The following is a 27,169-nucleotide window of genomic DNA, read 5'->3' as shown; positions in this document are numbered from 1 at the left end:
CTTTTTTACCAGGACATCTCCTGAGATGCAGTATCTTTTTTACAGGAGATACCTGTCCAAAATGGCAGTGTAGAGTAGTTAACACATGGTCACACATGAACAGTTCATTTACTGTAGTCATGCGTGCGAAGCATGCAGTGGCTGCCGAAGCACTGAACAGAAACCGTTTCTGTCCCTTGGTGAGGTTTATACTACATAACATTAATTAGCAAATGTTCACATGCTAACACGTTAGCATTTAGCTCAAAGCACAGTCTCACAGAGCTGCTAGCATGGCTGTATTACTTATGTTCACTTTCTTGAAATCAATTTTACCCACTGTGATCAACTTTACAGTTCTCCTATTTTAGTAACCTACATATGCAGTGAGTTATGTATCCAAGAAAAATGAATTCATATGTTACACATGCTTTAGTTTACAGTATACATTAAGAGCACTCATTAGTTGTCATTAGTAACATATTTCTGAGCGTAAGTTAGGAGGCTGACAAAACTTAATGTGGTCCAGTAATCTATCTTTCTTCTGTATTATTGCTGTTGTGTCTTTAGTAATGGCAGTCCTCTGGGAGATCCTTCATAAATGTGGGGGGAGTGCGCGGTCATGGAATGGGGACTACGCCAACAGTGTTGTTGTCATTACTTAGAATTCCTCATGGGGGCGGCAGAAACTACGCACTATAGCTTTAAAACACAGAATTAGTTGTGGCGCTGAAATTATTTTTTAAAATGTCCTCCAGTAAAACGGTAAACGGAAAACTACTGAAGCTTATCTCTTTTAATATGAAGGTAATTGATCTTAACTACAGTTTAGTTGGGTCTTAATGGGGTCTGGGAGTTAAAGCTCCAGTAAATGTTCCATGGTAAAGAAGTAAAGAGCATCAACATAACCTGATAATCCTCTCATAGAGGCAAGTCAGCCTTATGCTGTCTGTACGAGCCAGACAGGTGTTTGCCAAAATCAGTGCAGAAAAATGAAAATGGCTTTCTCATATTTGTTATACTACAGTACCCCACAGTTTTTCTGTGCTCCTTTTTCTCATGGGAATGTGGTTGAAAATGGCAGTAAATGTTTCACATACAAGAGATGATAATTAATGTTGCTGTCACTATGGGTACTGTTACTTGTTTTCAGTGGCTCCAGTGATGCTACACAGCAACGGTCAAATTCAAGTGCTAATGAGGATTTTATTTGGATTCACTATGTGATGGTGTTGAAATATGCATCAAATGAAAAAGAATAAGTACATGTGCATTGTATGTCAGTATCTGAGGAAATGACCGTATGAGGGAGAGATGAAAGTCTGGCAGGCATGTAGTGAGTTTTTCTTTGTGACATCTTCGCTCTGTTTCTAGGTGGCTGTGTGTGCCGCTGGCCCTTTAAAAATCATTTTAAAATAAGTCAATGATGCAGTTAGCACTGACACATCTAACCCTGCCTTGAGAAGAAGCAGAGGTTTGTGTATTTTGCATTACTGTGATATGGTGCAATTTGATTATCAGTTGGTCGAGAGGAGCACTTCTGTCTCTCGTTGTTCGTTGCTTCGTTCATTCATGCGTGGTGGAGCTTTTCACAATACTCAGTGCCTAGGAAGTTGAAGTATGAAGAGTTTAGGTGCTGCAGAGCCCCCGGAGCCCTGTATAAGGGAAACCTAGTGTGCATCGTACACCAGGCAGCATCAGCCAAGTGATGATGTGCTAAACACTGACAGGAAGTATTTTGTTATTTTCTTTTCTTCTATACTGACACAATATTTTGGTGATTTGAGTTTATAGTTTAAGTTAAGAACACGTTCACACATCCAGCTGAACCAGAGCAACATTAGCATTAATTTGAAATTGTGCTTTTGGCTACCTGGCAAATGTAAGTCCAAACTTACTCTTTTAGCTCTGTTTTATTCCACACTTTTTCCTTAGGGAAATATCTGGCTCCACTATGTTCACCAGCTAGTTGCTAACTGTGTCTGTGTGCCATTTGGTGTGTACAGTGGATCAATCAAAGCCTTTTCACTGAACACAGCCGCCTGCTGCTGCTGCTGAACCGATGCAGTAAAGTTTGGGGACATAACACCAAAACAGTGAACGCTTAAAAGCTCTATAGAGCTGAGAAGAACTAGAGTTGAGTTATAATTCTCTATGGGTTCATCCCTATGGGTGACACCTTTCACACTACATGTTGTAATTTGATCCATTATAAATATGTGTTTTTATTAGTGCAGCTTGTAAATGGAAAAATGAACTGTCAACATTTTAATAGGCCACCACCAGTATATGTCAAGTTGATTTTTAATCGACATTGAGTAGAATGAGTGCGTTACACTACTAAAAATTAAAATGAAGCACAATTCAAGTTGATCTTTGTTCTGCTTGAGTTCATAATGAATGGATAGTAATGGTACCGCTCCCTTATTTGCATATACTGTTGACAAGATGTGATCACCAGTGGCTTAAGTGAGAGCTGATGTCACATTTCAGCACAGAACTGCATTGAACCTCTCTGTTAGCGTGCATGAATGTTGCTAGGAGGCCATCCATACAATTTCTTTGCCAACTGATGATGAATAATTCTCGTGTTCTTTATGTTGGAACTCAGACATATGCATCTAGAAATAGCCCCAGCAGCACTGGTGCAACTTTATCAGGTGATGTTATTATGTAAATACATCTCCAGTGCAGTGTTTTCTGGTCTTGCTGTAGAACTTAATTTTCCTTTTTCACAAAGACTGAATTTCTTTTTCTTCTGTGTTGTGATGCAAAGGAGGAGTTATTTAAGGAAAGGAGGATCAGTTAAATATATAATGCTGCTCTGTTTGATGCTTGGCACAACAGGATAACTTGTTTAGACTGGCATTACAGCCAGTTAGGGGTTAATTAAAAGTAAACAAATGGTATTTTTGAGTTAGTACACTGCAAAGATTTCCTTTTTTGTGTTGAGAGGAACAGAGAAAACTTGTTACGTCATGGTTTTCCCAGAAGGCCATTGGCAGGTTGATTTAAGCCAGTCGTCTGTACCAGGAGTGCTGATCTCTCTGTTTGTGTTAATGACACCTGTCTCAGTCTCCATTTCACAGCCAGAGCCAAACAATCACTGCCAGACTCATTAAAATGTAATGCAAATTGGCTGTTAATAATTTCTCGCAGGACAATATAAATAATCATCCACACTCATTAGCTAATTAAATCTGGTATATCCTCACTAGCCTAGAATAACAGGAGCTTCAGCTGCACATAGTGGGCTTTACTGCCAGTCTCTGTGTAGTGTCTACTTGGCTTTGTGTAGAGTGTAGATATTAGAAAAGCAGCCTCTGTTTTGTGCCCACAGTCTGTAAACAGTTTATTTATTTATTTATCATTTCTCCTGCATTAATCTGCAGTGTTGTGATGGTTATTCCTCTCTTTCCACAGGCAAATTACAATTGAAGAAGGTGAACAGAGGGCTAAAGAGCTGAGCGTCATGTTCATAGAGACCAGCGCCAAGACGGGTTACAACGTCAAACAGGTGAGTTCAGAGTAAGTCTGTTGCTTAGATAGTTTAAGTCTTCAAACAGGAACTAAACCCCCAAAACACTTTTTAAGCTGAAAACCAATGCATGTGTGTATTTAGTAGTGTTGTTGATGGATTCAGGTCCAAAGCTTGACATTTTAGTGCGAAGTGTTTGAATTGTACATAAGGTGTTATTAATATTCATAGCAACTGCCCTCTACTGGTTGAAACCCAGCTATTGCTCTGTGACGTATACGATAGTGGATTTCCTCACCAGACAGCCAACAATTTCTGTAAACTTACGAAAGCGACAATCCAGCTTCACACCTACTTGAGTTGGCCAGGTGGAGGTGAGAGAGTGAGAGGGTTTGAACTTCTCTCTGTAGTTACCTCTAGTCTTGTCTTTACAAAACAACAATTTGTGTCACTTTTCATATGAATAACTGAGTGCAACATCATGAATGTCTTCCAGGACAGACTGTGTAAAAATGTGCGACGTTATCCACATATTTAATAATTACCCCCGCCACTCTTCTTCACTGCCTTTCCTGGCGCCATGCTATGTTTTTTTGGCGCGTTACCGACGCCAACTGTGGATTAATGGTATAGCATGAAACTTGCCTCAGAGTTGTGTGTCACATCCAGGGTTTCCACCTTAAAAGTCTAAAGAAGTCTAAAATTCCAAAATCAAAATTTTAGGCCTTAAAAAGTCTTTAATTTGATGAATTATTGTGTTGGTCTTAAATCATTTTAAACAGGTCTTTATATCCCTACCTCTAATGTTCATTGAAATGTGCCTGCAGCGCTTTACAATGTTCTTTTTTAATTCTGTGGTGTTGTAGTTCTTTCTGTCGCTAGTCCAGTTATAATTCGCTGTATTACGACTACAAATTAAACCAATATTACAACTTATATTGCAGCCAATCTAGACACCAATTGTTTCAGCCATTGTTTCCGCACTCTGACATCTGACTTTTCTTTTTATGTTGCGATATAGGTCTTAAATTTCATTCATAATGGTCTTAAAAAGGTCTTAAAAAGTCTTAAATTTGACTTAGTGAAACCTGCAGAATCCCTGACATCTAAGTGCTGGTGTGTGTTCATTCCTGTGGACTCACTCATCGAAACATTGCTCCATATCGCTACTAGTGGTCAAAAACTCCACAGGGCACCTTTTAAAGGTCTCTTGTTTTTCATACAAATATAATTCGTGGAAGATAAATACAAGTGATGGTCTAGTATTTCATCCTGTGTAAGTCTATGCTGCCACTACCAGCGTCTGACCAAGACTGAATTGTGCATGTGTTCATTCCTTTTAGTGACATTTAATTAGTACCTCTCATGTTTAGAGAAATGTGTGTTCCAGATACAAAGAGAAGCGCAGCCGGGTTCAACAACAGTGATTTGTCCCTGAACAGATGTTTGTGGTCGGAAACAACGACTGTCTGTTAAGTTAATAAGTAGTGAGATGAAGGCGAGCTGTATTGTGTCTGTCAGTGAATGGCGTTGCTGGCAGGCGCCTCTCTCAGACAGAGGAGGCTATTCTTCACCTTACCTCAGGACTGTGGACTCTAACAGCCAAATGTCAGGATGCAACATAGTGGTGTGAAAGGTCGCAGTACTGCCTCCAAAGGCCGCAGTGTTCACACTGTTTAGCTATGTCATCACTATCCACTGAGATGCTGTGTCAGCAATTGTAAGCTTTCAGCCATCAATTTCTCCATCTTTCATGAGAACTCATAAGTTGTGTAATAAGACTACCTATTGATGGTGTTTTTTTAAACATTGAATGATCAAATCATTAAATAAACTTTGACTTTTTTGTTGTGTTTAGCCAAAATTTAGATGAATGGAGACATGTTTCTTGTTTTTTATTCCTATTTTTTATTAATTCACTATAATGTAATCTTTATTTTTTTACATTTTGGATTTATTATTCACAAAGACTGAATTAACAATACCATCCAAAGGAGCAAGGGACAGATGCTTAAGCCACAGTTTAGCCCAAAATGTTACACGCTTGATAAAAAAACAAAGTGACAGCTATTCCCAGAAACATCCTGTCGTGACAGATGATGAGTGTATGAATGTGAAACAGAACAGGAACATACAGTAGTCAGAACCTTTGATTTGAAAGTATGCAGTTATCTGACAAGCACATACTGTATGCTAAGATATTTGTTTGTTTGTCAAACACAGATCACTTGTTCTATGTTAATAAAGCTGAAATGTCTTCAGTTTTATAATTACTTAACTGAAATAGTAGATGGATTTAAAATTAAAAAGTTGATGAAGCGGATAGTTTTACTGGATGGTATGTTGACCATGTGAGGTACCCACAATTGCAACAGGTTGCAACTGTTTGTGTTAATTCCCATACTGTAGGAAAACCATCACTCAGTCTAGTCAGGTTAGCAGTCACCGTAATAAGAGACATTCTTTTATTTTGGAATGAAATGAACAGGCTACTTGTTAGACAAATTAGTGAGTGTTCATGTTGTGTATCCCTGATTCGGTCTAAAGACAAAGTGCCCTCATTCTGTTTCTTTCTTTCCAGCTGTTTCGACGTGTGGCAGCTGCTCTTCCAGGAATGGAAAGTATGCAAGAAACAAGCAAAGAAGGGAGTATCCTTTGACCCATTTACACGTGAAGATCTTCTTTTCATGATATACAAAACTTTTTAATAATAAGATGTGAACAGTCTCAGCTCAGAGGAATTGTTTTCACATGTTAATCTCGATGTGAGGGCTTGTGACGGCATCATTCATTGCTCACTTCTAAATGAAAGGGGTTCCAGAAGGGAACCTGCATTCTGGAACCTATACCTGTCCAATTAAATGTGGTTTTAGCACGACACTCTTGCTAACTGTTCTGGGGGGGGGAGAAAGCCTAAGAAAGCCCTTAGGCTGTTTGGGCTCCCACATTGATTTTCACATCTGTAAATATATCAGATGTGGGTATCAATAAGGCAGCCTACACTTTACACTTCACACTCAGACTCTTTTAGTGGCCTGCAGTTTAAAGAGACATTTCACGCATAATTTGTCTGCACTTTGATTGGTTAGATTCTCAAAGAAAGCTTTTTAGCTCCTTAGACCATGTTTAGATTTGAACCCCCTACAGTTATGTATTTACTGTAATCTAAACAATTTAGTTCATTTAAGACTGATTCAGTATGCTTCTGTGAAGCTTAACATAATCCTTTCTTCTTGTGTTATTTAAGTTTGTATCGATGTCTTTAAAGAGACTGAAGAATACAAAAGCATGAATGAAAAGAACAACACAGGTGACAGCGCTGCCTCACTAAGCACCAGTCCAAATCAGTGAGTGAAATAATAAATGCCCACTCATACAAAGACCACTTACATATTATATAATACATAGAGAGCGATAATAATCAGATCATAGTAAAACAAATGATAAGCTTTTCATACAACAAGAAGCTATGTGGCTGTAACGAAAGCTAAAGCCACTCACACATGGACAGGTAGACAGATTCTACTGAGCAGCACAGAGCTGTTCACATGCATGTTAAATCACAAGTGCAGGTCAGTCTAGCCCCCTCCACCACATTGGTCACTATATATACATACGCTTTCACTATGGTTCTCCATAGGCCAGGTTTAAAATCCACTTAGTAGATATGCTGTTTTACAGTTGTGCAAGTTGGAAATAATTAGTTGGGGGAAAAATGAAAAGGTCTGACCCCCCTCAGACAGAATTGAGACCACTGCTTTTAATTGCGGGACAGTCTTTTTCTAATTGTTGGAACTACAGTTCAGGGCTGTAAACGGGAAGTACAGTATTCCTATGGAGTCAGTGAGTTAGCTTGTAGCAGAGATACAGACTGAGTCCTGTTTTTTAGCCTATATTTGTGTACATTTTGTAATATTGGCACAATTAAAGGTATGCCGCATTAGCTATTAGTAGTTTTTACATTTACATTTTTTTTTTTTTTTTTTACATTTACAATGTACCAATAAATGCACAGACAACTATTGTAATTTCCCCATTGAGGATCAATAAAGAGTATAAATTAAATAAATGATCACTGGATTACTTTGATACTGAAGAAAACCTAAAGAATAGGATAATTTTCATGCAAGTTTCGGAATTATAAGGAAGCAGTTTATACTAAAACACTATTTTGGAAGATAACTACTTGATTTGTTTAATTCAGATGGTTGAATATTAGCTCTGGCTACATTTTGGGTTGTGTTTTTGAACAAAAAGAGGACTGTAGATTCACTTCCATTAAACATGCATTAGGAATGGATCTGTAAATGGCCATTATGAACAGGAGAAATGATGCCAAAAAGCAAAACCTGAACCTATCCTTTAACATTGTGTATTTAGCTTTTCCATGCACAAAGTTTGATCTGGCAGCTGAAATAAAACCATTAGAGAGAAGTCCTAGGACCCCTGGTCTAATGCAAATACTATTGACCCTGAATGTTGCTACTACAACTAAAACAACTAAATCAAAGTCTATAGACATCTTTCTCATGTATATACAGTAAATCAACAGCATTTCATGTTGACAGCATTAGTCCTTCACATCCCAGTCAACACACAAAGTAGGGTGCCATCTCTATGGTAACTGTGAGTGAATTATGACATTTTCTTTGATTTCACCATGTGCATATAGCACTGTCATTGCTTGTTCAGTATGAAGCCATCTCACTGGCACTGCAGCATGAATCTGCTCTGACTTTAACATAAATCAGATGCTGACCTTGGTGTGGTGAAGGAATGTCTACATTTGTCTCCCTGTGCATCTGTGATTATAGCCCACTCATCATTTACTGGGAGTCAAACTACATGGCCTCAATAATAAACTCAGTAACCCAACAGCTTTTTGTTGCAGTGAGACATATTTCCTGGTTATAATGCATCACTCACATTCAGCCAATTACCTTTGTCTCTCTTCCTGTTTTAGTTTGTTTTTAGCTCTATCTTTAATGAGGTATAATGGATGTGGGGGAGAGCTGTGTGAGGTGGAGGTGTGGTGATGGATGGCAGCTCTGTGCCTCTGCTGTCATTGTCAGTTAATGGAGCAGCTCCTCTGTTGTTATTGCCTTGTGAATAATATTGATTTCACTGGGAGAAGAGCAGAAATAGGCTTACTCCAGGATGCTTACATGCATGTGATAAAGCCTGAATGTGCCTGTTTTATCACCTGCACTTTTAATAAGCATGGTGCACTGGATATTTACATTCTCTGCATGTTAAGCAATGGTGCCTGGACTGTAATGGAAGACAAAGAAAAGTAACCAATAAAAGTTTAATGTAATGGAACACCAGTATACAAGAAAATGTAAAATATGTTTTCTCACTATGGTTCCAATTGTTCAGTGTACTCTCTATTCCCGTTTTAAATTTCCGGTTTCAAATTGGGGACGGATGAGTCACGGTGATTTATGGAGGATGTCAGGGCCTACGGGGGGGCACAGTCTTCTGCTCTCTGTCTGAGATTTCCTACAGGGTCACTGGGTATTATCACCACTGTGGGACTGCAGAGAGAGTGAAGAGGGTGCTTGACCCAGATGGAGTGCTGGGGTCATCCACCCTAACGAGAGAGAGCCAGAAAGCAGACTCACGTTGATCAGAAAACAGCAGCCACTCCATGATTTTGTTAATACATTTTGTTCAGCAGTTTTATTATTCAGGGTTGTTTTGTGATGTTCTAACAGCAAATCCTGCCGGTTCCATTCACAACATTTTCAAGGTAGCTTTTACTCTTTTAGGTGGGATTGATGCTGTGTTGTGTTCTGGTGAAGCAGTGAAACTTGACAAGTGAACATTACATCTGAATTCAGTATAAATCATAAACTACAGCCACAACAGAGCAATGTGTTGTCAGGTATACGCCCGTTCCTGCGCTCTCCCTTGGTCAATAACAACGACGTGCTCTCCCCACAGCAAGTAAACTCACCAGTTGTTGCCATAAAAATCAATGAATGTAGTTTTAACATATGATTTCTGGTTATTAAGGTTTCCTCTGGCTGTCATTTGGAACAGACAATGTTCAGACGATGTTTATTGCAGCTTTAAGCTGCCCATATATTGTTTAGAAGTCATTACAAGCTTTTAACTTCATGAACAACGTATGCATACCCCTACAATATGAAACAAATATTACTGCTAGTAGCACAGAAACGGGACTCATTACTCACTGTTGGCGATGCTGTAGACTGTAACTATACACAAGCACACACGCAGGTATCAGAGGACTGAAATATTTAGGACTGAGGCTGCTCATTTGGTTTGGTAATGTTCACTGCTGAGATAAGGCCTCCCTCCACATTCCAGATGGGAACACTCAAGTATACGTTCGCATTGAAGGACTGTCCTTTGGGCACCTGGGTAGCTCACCTGGTAGAGCATGCACCCATATACAGAGCCTTAGTCCTTGATGCAGCGGCCGCGGGTTCAGTTCCGACCTGTAGCTCTTCATTCCCCCTCTCTCTCTCCCTTTTCATGTCCATGCTCTCCTGTCTCCTTGTCAATTAAATAAAAAGAAAGACTGTCTTTCAAATGTTACCACGTTGTCATGAAATACTACCATAAAATATGAAAACACACACACACACACATCAACTGCTGCATTTAACAGCACCAACCACTGTAGGACGGACATTTGAAAGCCACAGTGGGACTGTTTCCAGACTCACTTGCATACAATATGTAGGCCATAGTCTCCTTATACATGCATAATGTTCATCAGAAAAATGAATACGTAAGAGCATGCTGCTGTGCTGCCACACTCACCAGCAGTAGTGTGTGGAAGCACTCAGTCATGATACACTTGTCTCCTTAAAACAGAGCCGGTCTGCCCCTTGTTCTCACTGCAGAATGTGGAAAAAACTGCAGACTCATTCTGACTTACAGCAACAACTCATTAACACGCCATTGTGCATCAGCTTTAATTGTAGCACTGCCATGCCAACGACTTTAGCCAACATCCATTCTCAGTTTATTACCCCACTAACAATAGGAGAGAGGATTTCCTGTTGAGCTGAATAACTTGTACATGTTGTAAGAGGAGGATTTTTAAGATACGTGCTGTAAAAGTGTTGTAATAAATTGATTAGTGACTATATATATATTTTAGTAATATTATAAACTAAATTTATTTTCTTATTGTCTGTCTCACATAAGTATTTTTGGCTATTAGAATTGTTAACGGCTTGTTAAAAATGAAATGATTCATAGGAATTAGCATCCTCTAGTGGTAGTAAAGTGGAACTACAGTCCATTGAAAGTAGAGGCAAGAAAACAACATGAATACATATTATAAAAGAGCCCATCACTTTCGTCTGCTTTTCCTCTTAGAAAATATTCCTATCAGCTAATTGTTGAAGTGCTTGTATCTGAATAAGATCAATACCAAATGTTTCCAAAGCTTCCTTAATGTTGTTGTCCAGTGATCGACATCAAGTTGGACAAGCAGCAGGAGCCCCAGACTACTGAAGGCAGCTGTTCCTGTTAACTCAGCACCGTGCTGGATCAAAACAACATCATTTACACCACATGCTTGTTATGTTGCTTCCTATTGGTTAACCTGCAGTTGACTTTGCACGTTGAGAATCTGGCCTCCTCACCTGACTACTGGTCATCGGTTGGAACCAGCAATATGTGAATTTGGTTCTAAGTAGTGTAGCCTACTCTGTTAAGGAAACTGCCAAAAGATCTTACAACTTGCTAAAAAAAAAAGACAAAGATGTGAAAAAAAGATTCCCAAGTTACATATGTATGTAAGTAGAAAAGGAAGTTCCCCCAGTTTCTTTTTTGTATTTTTGTATATTCAGGGAAATCTCTCTGGAACGGTTGTTTTTTAAAAAGATGCAAACAACCATGCTCTGTATTTGAGAGCTTAAACAGATGGTTTTAGACGTATTTTTATGGATCCCACTCTGTTTATAGGCAAAAATGGGGATTACCTAAACATACCCAGTTTTAAAGGTCCCATATTGTAAACAGTGAGATGTCTTTTTCGATTATAAAGCAGGTTGAGGTGCTATATAAATAAAAGTCAAATCAAAACGCTCAATCCACAGCCCGTAATCAGAAACCGTGCCTTTAAACCAGCCATCTGAATCTCTGTACGGTTGTGATGTCGCAACAGTACCGTTACAGTCAGTCCTCGGCTGCAATAGCAGTGCAGAGACTCAGAGGGCACATTCTGAAGACCCAGGCAACACTGACCAATCAGAGCAGACTGGGCTTTTTTTAGGAGGGGGGCTTAAAGAGACAGGCGCTAAAACAAAGCGTTTCAGACAGAGGGTGAATACAGGTATATTCAGACAGACAGTATGAGAAAAATAATGTGATTATTGAGCATTAAAGCATGTAAACATGTTCTAGTCGAAACCCAAAATACAAGTAGGAACCTGAAATTCAGCATCATTTGGGACCTTTAATCTTTAACCGAATCCACAACGCTCCTGCCCATAACCCCTGTGGGATCCATGACTTTGCGTTCTGATCATTACAGTAACTGAACAGTAACATCTTGAGTATCTAATGCATGCCTAGTTTTTGAGCATAGGTACTGTCTACCAGTGTACACACGTTTGAATATGTAAATGGTAACATTACACCAGTGACTTAATGCACTCTGATAATGACTAGTCTTTTTGTTTAAACTGTTGAACTGGATTTGTATACTTGACTTCAGAATATTTCTTTGTTGTGTGTGTGTGTGTGTGTGTGTGTGTGTGTGTGTGTGTGTGTGTGCTTTCTGTATAGACAACATTAGAATGCAGTTATATAGGGGGCCACTGCCAAGTCGTGTCATTCTTGCCACATTACGGCACCATTTAGCTCACCATTTGTTTGCGATATGTCCTAGATTCCCCCCCCCCCACTCACAGCCATATGACATCTGCCGCTGCATTGTGTGATATCTTGGTAGTTGTGATTATGGTAGTCTGCACTTGTGCTGTAGGTGAGCAGTGGCCTTGTGCCACAGAGGAACATGAACACAAAGTTCCCCGTGTGGTGATCTGTAGACTTAAACGCCGGTTCTGTGATCAAAACAGACCGCTAACATTGTAAACCAGTTCTATTCCTGACAGAAGACTAATTTGCACATAGACCTTTCAGGTGAATATGAAGTTATGAAAAGCTTCATTGTAAATGTACATTCACTTAGTTGAAGAACTGTCTGATTGTAATGTGACGTGTGGTTTTCTTTGCTGCTTGTGTTTAAACGGACTACTGATGTTGGCATTATACAATGTTTTTAGAGCCAGGTAACATAACCTACTGGTCAGCCAGTGTTGAGAACACTACTTTGATTTGACTCGTCTTTGAAGTGAATTCTTACTGCACTTTTGAAGAACATGTTTTAGAATTAGTGAGTGACATTGTAAGTCTTAGAAACATGGTTACATCTTTATCTCCAGAACATTTGGAGAACTGTGTCTTAGAGTAGACTCAAATGTTTATGAATTGTTCACACATGTCCAAAAAAGGAGAGCACTCTTGCAAAAAAAACATCAACTAGTGAACCTTTCTAACCCATATAATAAGCCAAATAGTAATAATAATAAAAAAGAGACAGAGTTGGATCAAATATCACAGGAGATATTGACTGGAACACACTGTCTTGTGGGTTTGGGAATGACAACAGGTTGCATTTCAAGTTCTAATCCCTCGAAGTGAAAGAAGAAACAATAATGTATGAACCCTCTGTGTTACCTATTTATTACCTCCCAACAGGAATGTACTGCTCCCATTACGACCACACAGCCTTGGAAGGAGAGCACTTCTTGAGAAATGACTCGATGGGTATTTATCTGTAAATTACAACAAATAATGAATCAGTTACTATAGACCTTTCCTTTGTATTTATTTTCCTTCCATATTAAAGTCCCATTTCAGCATTCCCTGGAACTGGACCAAGTAGTGCAACAAATGTCTTAGCGTGTCGGGGGTCTGCGTACCGTTTGAGGATGGAGGCCATGGCCATTCCCTGGGGGGTGGGTGGGGGGTGTATGTTCTGTCACAGCTCTGTGCAGCAGACCTGATCAGTCTAGAGCTGGCTCTCCATTCACACTGTACAGAGATCTAGCATGTCTCTCCAAATGATTAATAAAGATGTCTTATTACCAACTCATGCACACTTGTGTTTTATTCCTGAACTTTTCTTTAACACTGTACACATCTGAGCTTGTCTATCTCTTTTATTCTTCTCCCTGTCCACCTTATTATAGTCCCTTTGACTTTACTGTTAAAGATACTGATTAACTTAACTCGAGCACATACTGAGGAGCCCAGCAATGAGATTAGTAAAATGACGCTGATGAGACAAAGCTGAATCGGAGTAATGTCTACAATACATGGACAATATAATCGTATCAATCACTATTCTGACAATATCCACTTTTTGTAGTTTTTTTACATTTTAGAATCAATAACAATGAACACATTTGCAGTGTTGTAATGTAACAAAGTACAAATACTTCATTACTGTACTTAAGTAGAATTATCACGTATCTGTATTTTACTTTGTTATTTCTATTTCTGGAAACCTTTACTTTTACTCCACTACGTTTCCTAAATAAAATATACTTTTACTCTACTACATTTCTCGTTGCTACAAAATAAAATCAGAAGAAATGTGTTACACTGGAAAAAAAGCCGGTTTGGTGAATCGTTGCTCCTAGATTGATGCACGCTGTATTCCAGTTGGTGACGTGATGCCTGTTTGTTGCCAAGCGGCAAAAAAGAAGAAAAAAAACATAGGCCAAAACTACAGAAGAAGAGGAGGAAGCATAATAACTGATAGTGTCATGCATGCTCTGCTGCCATGGTAACAGACGATGAACGGGGTGGTGATGAAGATAACGTTACACACCTTTGGCCATAAAGTTCATAATCAAAGGTTTTTTTTAACTTGTAATTTTAATAATTAAGTACAATTAATATCAGAAAATGACTTTTGATACTTAAGTACTACAGTAAATATCAGATACTAGATAGACAGATAGACTCAAGTAATATTCTAAAAGGAGACTTTAACTTCTACCAAAGTCATTTTCTGGTAAGATACTTGTACTTTTACTCAAGTACTTTATACAAGACATGACGGGTAGTGTCGGTGAGGAGGAATGTGGTGGAACCACTGGGAATGAAGAGCTCATTGTGTCAGTGGTATTTGGACATGTGGTGTGCATGGTTCCTAGTGTGACTAAACAACACGTACCCACAGATCATTGCAATGACCTGCTGTATTGGCCAGGGCCGGGTTAGCGTGGATAGGGCCCCTAGGGCCATAATGAGCCGTTGGCCCCAATTTCAGAAAAGTCACTTAGACTCACTTTAAAGCCCGCCTGGCCCCTGACCAATCAATTGTAACCTGAGGCGCCAGATGGTTTGCTACACACAAGTGTCTGAGAAACTGTTTAATAAAGGGCAGGCCCTTTCAAAAAAATACCTGGCAGCTGATTGGATGAACCATCTGTCTATCACGTCCGTCATTGTTGTTTTGAACCAACAGTCGCAGCCGTCACCAACACCTAAACCTAAACCACGGCCGTAGCTGTCAGGCGCTCCTCACGCTCAGGTGGTAGAGCAGTCGCCTACCAATCCGAAGGTTGAAGGTTCGATCCCGGGCCCTGCTGTCCCATCTCGAAGTGTCCTTGCTGCCGATGCTGTGCCATCGGTGCGTGAATGTTAATCTCATGATATGATGAATGTGAGTGGTTCCCGTACTATGTTAAGTGCTCTTTAAAACTAGAAAAGCGCTTTATAAAATAATACAAACCATTTACATTTACAATGATGCCTGACAAGATGGAATTATGATATGCGATCTCGTAATATCGCGAGAATCCAGCTGCCGTGCAAGGTAAAACAAATTGTTGCATAAATGTAGTGGCGAAAATAATCTAATTTGCAATTAATCCAAAATAACTGCCACAAAGTAAACCTGCTAACTTTCCTGCTATACCAAACCGTAATCCAGTTTTGATATTGGCACCTTATTAAAGTTCTGTCCTAGTTCAGTCCCAGATATTGCCAGCACTTAACCACTAAAGGTATTAGGGCTTCATTCCATTCATTAAAACACATACTACAAAAGGAATGTACTATTGCTCTGTGTGATGGGCAGTGATGTGGAAACTGTCTCATGCCATGTTTGTTGCAAAATCTCCCCACTAGAATTCCTCCCATTAAATGTTTCTGTGTTGTGGCACACCAACCTGCAGCGCTGGAATGTAACTGAGTACACTTACTCAAGTACTGTATTGAAGTACAAATTTGAGGTACTAGTACTTTATGTGAGTTTTTGCTTTTTAATGCTGCACTATTCTTCACTACATTTCATACTCCAGTAGCTGACTTTGCAGATTTTATTTTATACACAAAACATGACATTTTACTGCATAATAGTAAAGTACTTTAAATATATTTTCCTGACAATACTTTTGTGCTTTTATTTATGCAAGCTTTTGAATGTAAGACCTATTTGTAATTGAGTATTTTTTTACTTCAGTAAATGATGAGTACTTCTTCCTGCACTAGGAGCTGTTTTCTGTTCTAACTCCCAGTGATCAACACTACCAGGAGTCCTGGTCCAGGACTTCACCGGGAGCCAGTAAATACATTGTGAAACAGAAACTGGTGCTGTGCCACTTTCACAATCCATGTGTTGTCTGTTGCTTCTCTGCAGGGCAGCTGATGCCAGTTCATTTACAGCTCCATGTTTGGCATTATGGAGGAGCTGATGTTAGTCACTGGGATTATATTGAACTGTGGGATCACATTAATGGTACTGGGAGGTAAAATAACACACCATCAATCCAAATATGACCAAGTGTATTTCACAGGATTATTACAGTTGAGACAACCTGTTCTAACTAGTTGACTCCCAAACCAGTGGGACAACTAACGGATTATGTCTTGCTCCACTCTGCGTGTCTCCAAACAGGAAAATAACAATGACCTTAATATGACTAAGACGCCAAACACTGATACTTTACAGTGAGCTTGGGCTGAGATTGAATTCTTCTGTATATTTTTAAACAGATATGTGCACATAAGGTAACACAAAAGAATAAAGGCCTAATTTCCATGATATAATAATCCAGTATTCTGATATATTCCAACATGGAAAGCTTGCCAGATGCTTATTGAATGGAGTTTATAATCCGCTTTCATGGTTGAATGAGTCTTTTGTGACACGTCTTTGTTGTATATCGAGCCCACAAAAGTAATATTCACATTATGCTATTCAGAAATGTCCTACTGGCTTCACTTTTTTTTTCATATGTTTCATAAATGATGTACACGGTAAAGTAGAGAACTGAGCTCATGATTCTTTCATCTCCCAAAGCCATGTGGTTATGACGGCATTAATTAGTAAATAAAAACACAGATAAAGAGAAATTCCTTTCAAAAATAGTTTTATTAAATACTTTCTCAACTAGCTATCATAAATTAAAAAAAAAACAAAACAATAAGTTATATTCAATGGTCAGCAGTGGCTATGCAAAAGGGGCCGTCCTCAGGAGCCCATCTGTTAGGAGGGGGTCTCGGGGTGTGAGTCCCACTGGGACAGCTGAAGCAAATCCCACAGCACCAGCTGGGAGAATCAATAATGGGGAGACAGGGCACCTTTGGCTGAGGACAAAACAATGTTTTGACAGGAACACTAATGGATTCTCGAGCCCTAACGGCCTCAACTTTCCCTCCACTGACAAGGTTGAGTCGAGTCTTCTAGTGGCGCCTGCCATCCGCAAATAATATCCTGAGAGGAACTGTCACATCATCGTTGATCCGGCTTTTAAACACTCTCTTCAGTTGGAAGCCTGCGCCAGGATTTCATTTCCCTTAAAAAAAAAAAAGATTAGTCTACATTTTTGACTCAATGTATCCTTGTTAATATAGCCATTTACCACAAAGTCAGAACTTACACATTACTGCCAGGCACAATCCTCTCTGGGTGTTGCTTTGTCAAACTAAACTTTCTGAAGAACGCAGGCAGTTTGAGCTTTGTTCTGGCAGAGCTGGGGGAGGCGCTGAAAAGTAAAAGTTCCTGTGTTAGATAGGATTTGACCCCCACTGCAGAGCTGAGGTGCTAATGAGAAGCTCTGTGGACAAACGTAGTGATTAACACAGGCGTGTGAATGGCTAGGTATGGCTGAAATTCTTCAAATTCAACACTGGTTTTCAATTTATTTTCTTTCTTTTTTTTACATTTTCACTCCTAATGTGCTTTGGAAGCAGCAGTGTTTGGAGAAAAAACTCTTACTATATAAAGCTAAAAGCATGGGAAATAACAAGAGGTCAAAGGTCACAAAGTTTTCTGCCTGAAGATAGTTGTGAATTATCCTGAAAATGCACAAATAAACAAGAACCTAGGATTGCAGCAAACCAGTATGAGTTTCTACTTGTGTTCATGTCCACTTATGTGTCTGTTTACACTGTAAACCCACCATTCTGCTTGCAACGAGGGATGTTGTTTAGACTCCATCCCTTCCTCCTCAGCTTCTTGTTTCAGTCCATCTTCCTCTTCCTCGGCCTCTGTGCCCACGTCCTCTTGTATCTGCTCCCACAGACTGCTGTTGACCCACAGGGCTTCCTGCAGGCTGAGGCCGTGTCCTATGCAGGTCACCCGGCGACACAAAGGGCAGCCCACGGTGAGCAGCCCGCCCCTGGCCTGAGAAATCGTCTCCAGGCAGGGCTCGCAGAAGGTGTGTCTGCAGTGGAGCACCCGGGGGATCCTGTCCATCCGCGAGTAGGGTAGGAGGCAGACGCTGCACTCGCCATCCTCACACAGAACCATTGTACCATGTAACAAGTTGACTGCAAGGATGATCGAAGTTAGTGGATGACTTGGATCCTGTGAGTCCCAGTGACAACCACGCCACTGTCTAGGAGCTGACTCTGATGATAAGGGCTTGTTCAAGTAGATAGTTGCTGCAGTCCCCACGTTCCCAGTTTGCTTCTCTCTGTTAAATAAAAAATATGGTTATTAGATGTTCTACTTAATAATACGTCTTACTTATTGTCATTTTCACAGATATCTCTTAAAAGACTTCCATTATATTCTAATTTAGGACTATGGGATAACAGTCAGATGTATATATTTTGGTCAAGACTGTGTGCCAGCAATAAAGAAAGCTTAAGAAAACTATAGTTGAATAACACTGAAATAGATAACCATAACACAAACCAGTAGCCTATCCACTACTAAACATTATATTTGAAGGAAATAGTTTAAAATAATAATAATAATAATAATATTGTATGACTATAAAGTCTACTTACAGTATATCCTACGTGAAGCCCAAACGTTATTCCAAGAACAGACGCAGTTCTCCTTCAGACAGCACAGCCACACTGCAGTGAATGGAGAGCCTGCTCGTCTGCCGCCTGTTAGGAGTGTCTGGTGTATTTGTGGGGGCGGGACAGAAACGTCCCTCTCTTCTCACAGCCCAAACCCTAACAACACAACAGCTGGGAAAGCAGAGCGGAGGAGACTCTCTTTGTTCAGTGTTTGATGATGGAGGGCAGGTGGAGAAACGGGTGCGGGAAGTTGAAGAAGGAGGGGGGTATAGGCAAACAGTGATCGAACCTAGTTCGAATCTCCCATCTCCCTCCCTGATCAAAACGTAAACCACGTCACTATAAATTTGGATGTATTAAAACGAACTACTAAACAGATAGACAAACACATTTTTCATCAAAAAACGAGGGCTCGTCCGGGATTTGAACCCGGGACCTCTCGCACCCAAAGCGAGAATCATACCCCTAGACCAACGAGCCACACCAACAGATCTGATTTGTTAGATTTTAATAGCTGACTGACTTGATCTGATGATTGTGTTTATATTATATGACTTGGTGCTGGGTATTCCTTAGGCTCTACTACATTCTAAAACCCACTCCTCCGTTGCGAACACCCATGGGACGTTTCTCTTAGGATAGCGGACCCGTTCAATGGTTGTAACAGCTAGCTAGGTAAGCTAACGTTACCGTTGCGTTACTTGCTAGCTAACCTTAACGTTAAGGTAAAGCCTGGAGGAGGCTTTTAAAACAACAAAATGCAGTCACGCAGAAACACGCTTGTTGGAAACCGCCCCATCGCGACTACAATGAGACCGATCATAATACATGTTTTAAACTATCGCTAACATCAACCGGATGCGGATTCGCGTAAGTACAAAGCTAAGGCTAGCAATACATTCAGTAGCTGGATTCCCATAATACATCCGTTGGCATTTTGCACTATTCTAAAATAAGGGCTCGTCCGGGATTTGAACCCGGGACCTCTCGCACCCGAAGCGAGAATCATACCCCTAGACCAACGAGCCACGTGTCCAACTATTACGATACGAGACAACTTATTGTATTCAACCAACCAGGACCATAAGACTATTTTTTATGTACTGATGACTAAATATGGTTTCCCATTCTCAACATTGCAATCCCAGTGCCAATTTGGGCCCAGGCTATCGAAATAAAAAATGGTGGTATTCCAGTTTGCTAAATGGAAGGCTGTACCGCATCACCTTGTAACTTAAGCTAGATCCTTGATTCATATTGAATTTGACCATAGACATGTAGGCTAATATAGGCCTAGACCATTCGATTCAGAGACCCATGTTGCACTTTGAACGTAGGCTACAGCGTGATGAGGTCACAGATCGGAGGGCGGAGGCGGAGTTACCGCCTCACATCAGGAAATTCATTGTACAGTCTGTGGTTCAGTTAACCATGTAAACAAAGGTAGTTAGTCCCACTCAAACAAGCTAATGTTAGCTGCTAAGGTTCGCTAACAATGTTAGAAACTTTAATGACGTGCTTACTGCACTTAGGCTTTGCCACAATCCAAAGTAAGTTGCTGTAACGTTAGTTACGTTACTTAATTTCAATTTACGCAATTTAACTGACGTCGTTGCAGCTTAGTTAGGTTTAGCTAGTAACGTTAATGCTGTCACAGAGGTTGCTTTGTTAGTTAACGTGAGGCAAGTTAACGTTAAGTTATTTAACTACGAGGCTTGATAAACACTGACAGTATCACTTCTAGATGGAGGCTTCTTTGGGATCTCTGCAGAATCCTGACCTAAGGTAAGGTAAAGCCTAATTAGCTAACGTTAACTAATTTAAGCTAATTTCGTACTATCACAGGCGGCCAGTGATGGTGAGCTCTTTTTTTTATGTGGTATTTAAACTGATCCAGCAAACATCAGAATGTTTTTTTATATATTGTATTTGTATTCCAGCTCTGTCCTGTCATCATGTGAGCCAGAGCTCCAGGAGCTGATGAGACAGATTGACATTATGATCAGTCATCAGAAGAGGGAGTGGGAGGCTGAGATTCAGGCCATGGAGCTCAGACTGAAAAGTGGGGAAGAAGAGCTGTTGACTTCCAGGAATCTCATTGAACGGAGGGACTTGGAGGTGCAGTAGCAGATCCTTTCTGAAGTGTTATTATACTGTTTTTTTTTATTCAGATACACAAGTGAGGGTTTTCTGTTGAGAAGAACTGAGAGGGCTACTATTTTCTTCAGTTATGGCATGATGAATATAACCAGTATGTTTAACCTGTTTGGCAGCAGCAGTGGCAGCAAAAAATCACTCTTTATGAGTGTCGTCTCTTTATGTTACCAAACAGGAGAAGCAGTGGCAGCAAAAACTGTCCTGTCCTGTTTAGTAGTGTCCTTAGGAGTGTCCCGGGACAGTCAGACACTGTCCTGTGACTCCCATGACTGTCCCGGGACAGTCAGACACTGTCCTTTGACTTCCAGACACTGTCCTGGTACTCCCATGACTGTCCCGGGACAGTCAGACACTGTCCTGTACACTGTCCTGGTACTCCCATGACTGTCCCGGGACAGTCAGACACTGTCCTTTGACTCCCAGACACTGTCCTGTGACTCCCATGACTGTCCCGGGACAGTCAGACACTGTCCTTTGACTTCCAGACACTGTCCTGTGACTCCCATGACTGTCACAGACGCAGGACAGTGTCTGGAAGTCACAGGACAGTGTCTGACTGTCCCGGGACAGTCATGGGAGTCACAGGACAGTGTACAGGACAGTGTCTGACTGTCCTGGGACAGTCATGGGAGTCACAGGACAGTGTACAGGACAGTGTCTGACTGTCCTGGGACACTCCTCAGGACACTACTAACAGGACAGGACATTTTTTGCTGCCACTGCTTCTCCTGTTTGGTAACATAAAGAGATGGAAATACATTTACAATCATTCACCATCAGTCGTCTTATTTTGGAATACAGTTTGTTGTTGTTTTACAGCATGATCATGACAGTTTGACTGCACAACCTCTGCATGCCACTTGTGTTACTAAATGGTGTTATCATGTTGGTGTTTTACCCACATTTTTACAACACATTTAATTACTGTCATCACCCCTGATCCTAGATCGGATTGCTCCGCAAGCAGCTAGAAGAAGTCCAGCCCGGTCGACAAGAGTTAATTACCAAGTATGAGCAGCAACTGCAGAAAGTCCGAGAAGAGGTGAGACACAATCGGTCAAGCAGCCTTTCATTTAACTGATTAGTAGATTGAGGTATACATTTAGTTCAAATCTTTTCAGTTCCTCAGCATGCAGATCTGTAAAACCAAAGTTTACTTTCATTTTTTTAATTTTATGTCTTATTTAGTATCAAAATGTCAAAAGAAATCACTAATAAAGCAACTTAATCATCTTCTATCTTTACAGACTAAACAATCTTAGATCTTACTCAACTTACAAAGATGACATTTGATATTGATCACTGTGAAGTCTACTGCCAAAACATTCTGTATTGTTGTCCTTGTATGTATTTGAAAATATTTTTTTTTTCCTGCAGTTAGATAAATTAAAGAGAAGTTATCTCAAGCTTCAGCGCAAACAGCTCAAGGAGACCAATGGAGTTACAAATACCAAAGAGGCAGAGCGTTCAGAGGTGACCCAACTCAATCAAAAGATTGAGGTACAACCACATGATAGTGCGTTCCATTTACCTCGGAACTCAGGGGCCGAAGCTGGGAATGACGTCAAACCCGAGTTGAATGCGTTCCTTTTACAAGTCAGATTTTCATTGTTTTCATTGGCTCTAGCCAGGTTAGCCATTGTTAGCAATGCCAGTTTATAACGCATTACGCTTTTTGTGTGCATACAAACAGCGTAGCAACATGTCCACAGATAGAAGATGGACAGGACTGTGTGTACGACTGATTTAGTGAGACACAAATAACACAGAAGTGCTTCTAACTTATGTTTCTACAGCTTTCACTGCTGTTGATGCACGGAGCAGCCATGTTGGAGTTTTAGCTCGGGGTACTCGTGGTTGCTCGAGTTCAGGGGGCATGTTTCCGGCTTTGACCCTGGAAAATCTGACTTCAGAGTACAAATGGAACGCACTATTAGTCCAATTCCCTTTATATCCTGTTCCATACATTACCCTAGTCACTTACAGATTGCCCTTTACTACCTCCCACTGGTTAAGTATAGTATAATCATCCCTGTGTCTCTCTGCAGGAATATCACCAGCACTCTGTAGAGTGGGAGCAGCAGCGTATCCAGTACCAAAAACAAGTGACAGCGCTAGAGACCCAAAATAAGAGCCTGACTGATGAGCTCACATACGTGAAAGTAAAAGCAAATTAATAACCTCAACGTGTAATGTCAAGTCAGACCGAGTTTAATGCTGAAGCAAAGTGGACGCAGGTTACTTTAACACACATTCTCTGTCTTTTGGTTTCCAGTCCCAGTGGGCATTGTGCCAAAAGGAGAAGGGTTTTGAGATGCAGCGTCTGCGTACGCAGCTGGAGAAGGCTCAGGGCAGCATGCACTCACAGGAGCTTGAACTGGAACGCCTCCGACCGCTCGAGATATGGCTGGGACAGAACCAGAGAGAGCAGCAGGTCAGCAGGATGGTAGGAACGTATACAAGCAGCGGCAGATCAAAGCTTGGGACACACCTGAAGACTAACTCGGAAGTGATGTCATCGGTCGGCATAGTCAGTCACAAATATCCAACATGTTAGAAAAAAAATCTGAAGTCTTGAGATTAGAATCTTTCCATATCACACGCAGTATGATTTCATCTGCAAACTGTCAACACTAGCTGACAGTCTGAGTCAGCTAAATATCAGCTGAGGATCCACTGCTGTTCACAGGTCCCTGCAGAGGAAAGGGAGGAACTGGTATCCCAGAACACATTAGAGCGAAGAGACGGTCTTGAATGCCAAAGGCTTCTCAATGGAGCTGCCAGACTCAACCAAGCGCTGCAAGCTAAAGATCAAGTCATTCGGTGGGTGGATTTTTACCTGTAAATAATGTTTTCAGTTGTCACATTATGATGTAGTACAGCAGCAATACACAAGAGGGCAGTCTATACTAATACTGTAGGTAGGATGCACTGTTTGCAAAACAATAGGTTCAATGCTTGTGTTGATGTGAGAAGTCAGTATAGAACAACTATCTTGTTTTTCAGCTCTCTGGAGGACTGCCTGGCAGCGCAGGACTGTGCCGGTGTGGAAGTCCTCAGACAAGATCTGGAGAAGACCGCAATCAGGTTTTACTGCGCCGAAGCAAGCGAGGCTCATCTTAGAGCTGAACTGGCATGTTTGAAAGAGAGGTGAATGCTGGCCTCTTTATACGCCCACGTTGTTATTATATTGGACATATGTGCTTGATGTTTGTGCTTCTGTATGTCTTTAATTTGTGATGTCCACTTGGTTTCCTTTTGGATGTTTTTGTGGTTTGCTCAGACTGGAGAGAGTGAGTGGACAGAAGACGGAGGACCTGAGGAGCGTTCAGGCACAATATGATTCCTCTGTTGCTGAAATGAAAAAGGTCAGAAGACTTCTCTGCGGGAACTTAAGAGTTTTTTAACGCACATTCTGTATTGTGTGCAGGGTGTTCCCTACCACTATAAGGCTTGGCTGCAGCACCCAAGCCTTAGCTGAATGAGTGTAAAATCAAAACTAACTAAATTACTTTTCTCAGGTCTGATGATTGTAGTTGGTCCCCAGTGGACTTCTTTAGTAAGTTTTGTCTTTAAACTTTTTTGAGTGTTATTTATCTTCTGCTCTAGCTTTTTCAATGCTTTATGTACAGATATGGTAATAATAATGGTCCATAATGATGTGAAATTGCATTTTTCTTTTTTATTGAGAAACATAACATTTTCTGAGGAATGACCCATAAATCCCACGTCAAATACGTGCACCTAATTCTTGCACAAACCTAGGGAAAACACTGGCGTGTAAAGCATACCCAAGTGACATCCATATTGTCATTTGTCTGGACTCTACAGCTCAGAGAAGAGCTCCAGAGGGCCAGGCAGACTCACAGCGGTGAGGTGGAGGGAATGAGGAAGGAGGTGTCTAAGCTGACCGCCGAGCTGCACCAACGTGACGTCACCATCGCCACACTGAAAGGCTCTTCATGCAGCACCCCCCCGCAGCCCCGTGGCCAGGTGGAGCGAGCAGCACCGAAGGCAGCTGAGCTCAGAGTAAGCAAAGAAACAGGTGTAGCCCTGTAGGGCTGCTCGATTATGGAAAAAATCATAATCACAAACATTTTGGTCAATATTGAAATCACAATTAACACGATAACTCATTGTGTTTTGAAAAGATGTTACAATTATTGAACTTAAAAAGTAGTGAAACAGTTAAACAAATCAACAGTCAAAACACCGTCACCTGTGAACTTTCCCTTAATACTTTCCAGAACACAAGCTAAAATAAGAGTTAACTTGCAAAACATAGTGTGCAAAATAATAATTTTTCCCAATAACTCTATTATTGTAATCATTAGAAGCCAAAATCATAATCAGCATTACTATTTTGATTAATTTCACAGCCCTATAGCCCTGTGACAATATATCTTTCATGGAAATCAATCACTATGAACTATTGTCATTCATTGGTGTGTATTTGTTATGTATTTATTCAGACATGACAGGGCTATTACATTTTTAAGAATCTCCTCATCAAATTAGAATTGGAAGTGTCTTTCAAGGTTTATTTATTTAGGACTGGCAATGCGAGACTAAATAGTTGACAACTCTTTTAGTTTAATGACTCTGCCGCTGAGGGACTAAGCTCCAGCTCTGTAAACTCTCTGGCCTTAGTGTCCAGAGGGATAAAAATATACCCACTCCCTCTCCAATAGTTAGGCTCATCTCATATAGGAATCCACAGTTGTAGTAAAGGTAATCTTACAGTCATGTGTTTTTCTTCCCTCCCAGGAGCCTCTGTCAGTGTCGCCTGCAGAGAGCATGGTCTCTCATTTCCTGGAGGAAGAGAGCTTTCTGGCCAAGGAGCTGGTCCAGAGACTGGACACCCACATCCAGGGTATGAGAGAGAACACTGATGACATAGTGTCCAAGTACCTGCCAAGTGGCTCAGGGCCCGAGTCTGCCCAGACTTCAGCACAGAATAGTTAGTGATGGAGTAAGGTGGAATAAATCTGAAAAATGTGCCTTGAACAGCAGTGTGGAGGACTGTGTGGTTGTTCTGAATTAGATCGTACGCGGTGAAGAGAATGACATTTGTGGGGCATTTGGTGTGTCCCTCAAATGACTGTCATAAGAAGTGTCAAAGGGAGGGATTGTACTTCAAAAGTTCCAGTGAGCTCTCACGCTGTACAGTGCTGTGGCCTCATACAGCCCGGCCCACTCCGTCCCCACAGTGTGGCCCGTGTTGTATGAGGTTACACATATGACATAGTATTTGTCTTTCATGGCTGATTTGCTCAGATAGCCGTCTGTGATTTTTTTCTTGTTCTGTTTATCATGTATTTATTTGATCTGTGTGGTGGCAGCTTTGATGCGTTTTCACGCAAGGTAAAAAAAAAACGTTCCGGTCACATTAAGCTCAACTTCAAAAACTAGCAAAAGCTGATTTAAACACTTTGCATCACCTTGTCTTATGTAGCTGACAAGCATACTGTCCCTGTCCCGTTCCTCCATAAAATGTATTTAAAAAAAGCCCAGTAGTCTGCATTTGTAATCTGAAAAAAACATAACAGACAAACAAACCAGATTACCATTTGACTACATGTTGAATCTGTTTAAAAGGTCTCATTATATAATAGGCTCAGAATAGGAATACAGAACATGTCTGCCAAAACAACAACTAGCTACAACTTCAACATTTTGCTTTGCTCCTAAGTGGCATTGTTAGCTTTAGGGCTGACAATTATTTTCATCAACAATTAATCTGACAATTATTTTTCCTGATTAATTAATTATTCATTTGGTCTATAAAACATCAGAAAACTGTGTCTATGTGGCCGGTTAGCTCGGTTGGTGGAGCGGGCGCACGTGTGTGGAGGTTTGTTCCGGTTTTCCTGCGTGTCTTCCCCCCTCTCTCCCCTTTCATGTCTGAGCTGTCCTATCATTAAAGGCGGAAATGCCCATAAAAAATCTTAAAAAAAAAAAGAAAACTGTGTCTGTTACAGTTTCATAGAAGTGACATATTAAGATTTCTTGTTTCGGCCGATCAGTAGTCTTTTCGACTACGGATATTCAGTATCTTTTCATTTTTAGACAAGAAGAATGCAAATGTGACAAAATGCTTACAGTACATTTGAGAAGCTGGGACCACTTAAGTTTGAGATTTTGTAATATTGACAATCAAAATAGTAAATTTTCTGATGGTTTTCTAATCAATTATTCAAATAATAGTTTCAGCTCTGGGTAGCTTGTAAT

The 27,169-nt window shown here is 40.6% G+C and overlaps 3 protein-coding genes and 2 non-coding genes across 9 annotated transcripts in view; 2 read left to right on the top strand and 3 right to left on the bottom strand.

Annotated features, from left to right (window-relative positions):
• The window catches only part of rab6ba (RAB6B, member RAS oncogene family a), a 77,571-nt gene extending 63,967 nt beyond the window's left edge, over positions 1–13,604 (top strand). For 3 of the 4 annotated variants that reach the window (XM_031311730.2, XM_031311731.2, XM_031311733.2), the window contains exons 6-8: positions 3,403–3,496; positions 6,039–6,105; positions 10,909–13,604. In XM_031311730.2, the coding sequence (XP_031167590.1) occupies positions 3,403–3,496; positions 6,039–6,105; positions 10,909–10,973 (226 nt within the window). In that variant the 3' untranslated portion in view covers positions 10,974–13,604. Of the gene's footprint in view, positions 1–3,402; positions 3,497–4,847; positions 5,274–6,038; positions 6,106–10,908 lie in introns of those variants that run through there. The other variant, XM_031311732.2, reaches the window with a different exon arrangement.
• A 3,275-nt stretch (positions 13,605–16,879) lies between these two features.
• Positions 16,880–19,161, bottom strand: im:7152348 (uncharacterized protein LOC559250 homolog). The gene is made up of 4 exons (XM_031312004.2): positions 18,764–19,161; positions 17,929–18,444; positions 17,407–17,511; positions 16,880–17,322 (listed from the first exon to the last, which is right to left on the bottom strand). The coding sequence occupies exons 2-4, from the start codon at positions 18,276–18,278 to the stop codon at positions 17,277–17,279; spliced, it is 501 nt and encodes a 166-aa protein (XP_031167864.1). The 5' UTR covers positions 18,279–18,444; positions 18,764–19,161; the 3' UTR covers positions 16,880–17,276.
• A 28-nt stretch (positions 19,162–19,189) lies between these two features.
• On the bottom strand, positions 19,190–19,261 carry trnap-ugg. The gene has a single exon. It is a non-coding gene; the product is annotated as a tRNA-Pro (tRNA).
• Positions 19,262–19,737: 476 nt separating this feature from the next.
• Positions 19,738–19,809, bottom strand: trnap-cgg. Its single transcript has one exon. It is a non-coding gene; the product is annotated as a tRNA-Pro (tRNA).
• Positions 19,810–20,139: 330 nt separating this feature from the next.
• On the top strand, positions 20,140–26,432 carry cep63 (centrosomal protein 63). 2 transcript variants are annotated; one of them, XM_036007522.1, is made up of 11 exons: positions 20,140–20,566; positions 20,722–20,899; positions 21,885–21,980; positions 22,316–22,438; positions 22,987–23,100; positions 23,214–23,384; positions 23,628–23,761; positions 23,945–24,088; positions 24,222–24,306; positions 24,704–24,967; positions 25,706–26,432. In XM_036007522.1, exons 1-11 carry the CDS (start codon positions 20,526–20,528, stop codon positions 25,901–25,903), a joined length of 1,548 nt encoding a protein of 515 aa, XP_035863415.1. In that variant the 5' UTR covers positions 20,140–20,525; the 3' UTR covers positions 25,904–26,432. The 2 variants fall into 2 exon arrangements, with proteins under 2 accessions (XP_035863415.1, XP_031167739.2); XM_031311879.2 differs by having other exon boundaries at positions 20,143–20,566; positions 23,214–23,372; positions 24,770–24,967.
• The last annotated feature ends 737 nt before the right edge of the window (positions 26,433–27,169 follow it).

The sequence above is a fragment of the Sander lucioperca genome, chromosome 11 (assembly GCF_008315115.2).
Source record: "Sander lucioperca isolate FBNREF2018 chromosome 11, SLUC_FBN_1.2, whole genome shotgun sequence".
In the NCBI taxonomy this organism is placed as follows: Eukaryota; Metazoa; Chordata; class Actinopteri; order Perciformes; family Percidae; genus Sander; species Sander lucioperca.
Note: the sequence above shows the minus strand (reverse complement) of the source record. Positions and strands in the feature narration are given on the sequence as shown.

Excerpts from the sequence above, each read along its gene's own strand:
- im:7152348 (XM_031312004.2), bottom strand. The coding sequence starts at position 18,278 with ATGGTTCTGTGTGAGGATGGCGAGTGCAGCGTCTGCCTCCTACCCTAC. Across the intron at positions 17,512-17,928 it reads CCCTCGTTGCAAGCAGAATG|CGCCTCCCCCAGCTCTGCCA; the intron begins GTGGGTTTACAG and ends TTTACTTTTCAG. Across the intron at positions 17,323-17,406 it reads ATTGTGCCTGGCAGTAATGT|GGAAATGAAATCCTGGCGCA; the intron begins GTAAGTTCTGAC and ends TTTTTTTTTAAG.
- cep63 (XM_036007522.1), top strand. The coding sequence starts at position 20,526 with ATGGAGGCTTCTTTGGGATCTCTGCAGAATCCTGACCTAAG. Across the intron at positions 20,567-20,721 it reads CTGCAGAATCCTGACCTAAG|CTCTGTCCTGTCATCATGTG; the intron begins GTAAGGTAAAGC and ends TTTGTATTCCAG. Across the intron at positions 24,089-24,221 it reads CTGGCATGTTTGAAAGAGAG|ACTGGAGAGAGTGAGTGGAC; the intron begins GTGAATGCTGGC and ends TGGTTTGCTCAG.